At 63.6% G+C, this 1577-nt stretch overlaps 1 protein-coding gene across 4 annotated transcripts in view; it reads left to right on the forward strand.

The window, feature by feature from the left end:
* The first annotated feature begins 9 nt into the window (after positions 1 to 9).
* MDGA1 (MAM domain containing glycosylphosphatidylinositol anchor 1) overlaps positions 10 to 1577 on the forward strand; it is a 383343-nt gene continuing 381775 nt past the window's right edge. For 2 of the 4 annotated variants that reach the window (XM_019527003.1, XM_019527001.1), the window contains exon 1: positions 10 to 410. In XM_019527003.1, coding sequence (XP_019382548.1) covers positions 251 to 410 — 160 coding nt within the window. In that variant the 5' untranslated portion in view covers positions 10 to 250. The remainder of the gene's footprint in view (positions 411 to 1577) is intronic. The other 2 variants (XM_019527004.1, XM_019527005.1) reach the window with 2 other exon arrangements.

Consider the following 1577-nt stretch of genomic DNA (forward strand, 5'->3'; position numbering starts at 1 on the left):
GCCGCCTCCTGCCTCCCCCTCGCGGCTCCCGGGGACGCAGCCAGTCTCGGCAGCAGCCAGGCAGGGAGCCACTCCTGCAACTTGGCCCCACTTGCAGCCACTTTGGGAAGAGGCTCGGCGGCTCGCATTGCCGGATCCAGCGGCTGGGGCTAGGGGGAGGCCCTTGGAGACCCCCCAGGAGCCGGGCAGGGGGCACCCCCTTGCCTCTCTGCCCCCCTTCCAGCGGATCGCCCGGCTGGGGGGGCTGTGCATGCAGGAGCACTGGAGGCGCCGCTCGCCGGATGCTGCCTGGGGCGGATTTGGGCTGCTCGTCTCCGCCGGCGATGAAGGATCTGCCTTGAAGATGGAGAGGATCTGCCTGGTGTTCCTGGCTCTGGTCCCCGCCTGCATCAGGGGCCAGGGGGTTTACGGTAAGAGGGGCTGCGGGTGGCACTGGAGTGGATGGTGGCATCAAAGTTAAGCAGCCGCCTGCAGGAGGAAGTCAGCCAGGCTCCCGGGAGGCGGATCGCAGGCTCCTGGAGGAGTCGGGCTGGAAGGGACCCCCCGAGGTCGGGGCTAGTGCCGGGGGCAGGGTCCCTCTGTCCCACCCCCATGGCTGGACCTGGGCTCTGTCAGCCCCTCCAGCTGCCTTGGCATCCCCGGCTCTGCCCCTTCCCCTCCGATCCACCGGCCCCAAGCTTGGGGGCACATGGCCCCGCTCCTCCCGGGGCTGGCGGGCTTGCTGCCCGGTTCTTCTGCCCCCAAAGGCCACCCATGTCCCATGGAGCAAGCCCCACTCCCCCCCCCCCGGGCCACACACAACTCTCCTAAGAAAGAGTCATTCATTCCCGAGCCGGGATTTGCGTGTCCAGCTCAGCGTGGTTGCAATGGGAAGCTGAAAGTTGCACTCCCCCTTCCTCTTCTTCGCTCCCCCTCCATCCCTTGCCACCACCTCTGTGCTGGTTTGTTTGCCTGTTGGAAGACACCCACATCGCATTAAATGAGGCATCTGTTGCTTGCCTTTGCTGCTTGCTCTTGCTGCTGCTGGGATTTCTTTGCCTTGCTGCGACTTGCCTTGGCTGTGGGCAGAGGGGGGTTGGTAAAGGGAGGGCTCGCTTAAGCAGGGATGGGGAGCACCCAGCTCCTCCGGCAGGGATGGATTGATTGAGCTGATGGCCGTGCGGGGCTGGCACATAGGCCCGCTGGCCCTGGGAGCTGCTCTCCACCTGATGGAGGTAGAAGGTGGTGGTGATGGGGGGATGAGGTATGTGTGTGTGTTGGGAAGGTTGGGGGGCTTTTGTGCAGCACCTGCACGGAGAGGAGTAATGTCCAAATCCCAGTGGATCCTGGCTGGCCAGGCAGCTCCGGGAAGCCAGCAGGTCTTAGGGAGTTGCTAGCCAGGAGCTGATGCTCCTGGGAGCGATCATGATGCCCCTAAAGAGGCAGCATTCACTCTGCCCAGTGCTCATCTCTCCCTGCAAAAGGGGTCTTGTGTGAGTGTATGTAGGGGGGACACTGGGGGTGGGGTCTTGCTCCTTTGCTTGCAGTTGCTTGTGGTTCTTTAAAAATTATTTCCTTGGCAGAGCTCAGGTTTAGCC

Source organism: Gavialis gangeticus, unplaced genomic scaffold, assembly GCF_001723915.1.
Source record: "Gavialis gangeticus isolate Ggan-Ray unplaced genomic scaffold, GavGan_comp1, whole genome shotgun sequence".
Classification (NCBI taxonomy): domain Eukaryota; kingdom Metazoa; phylum Chordata; order Crocodylia; family Gavialidae; genus Gavialis; species Gavialis gangeticus.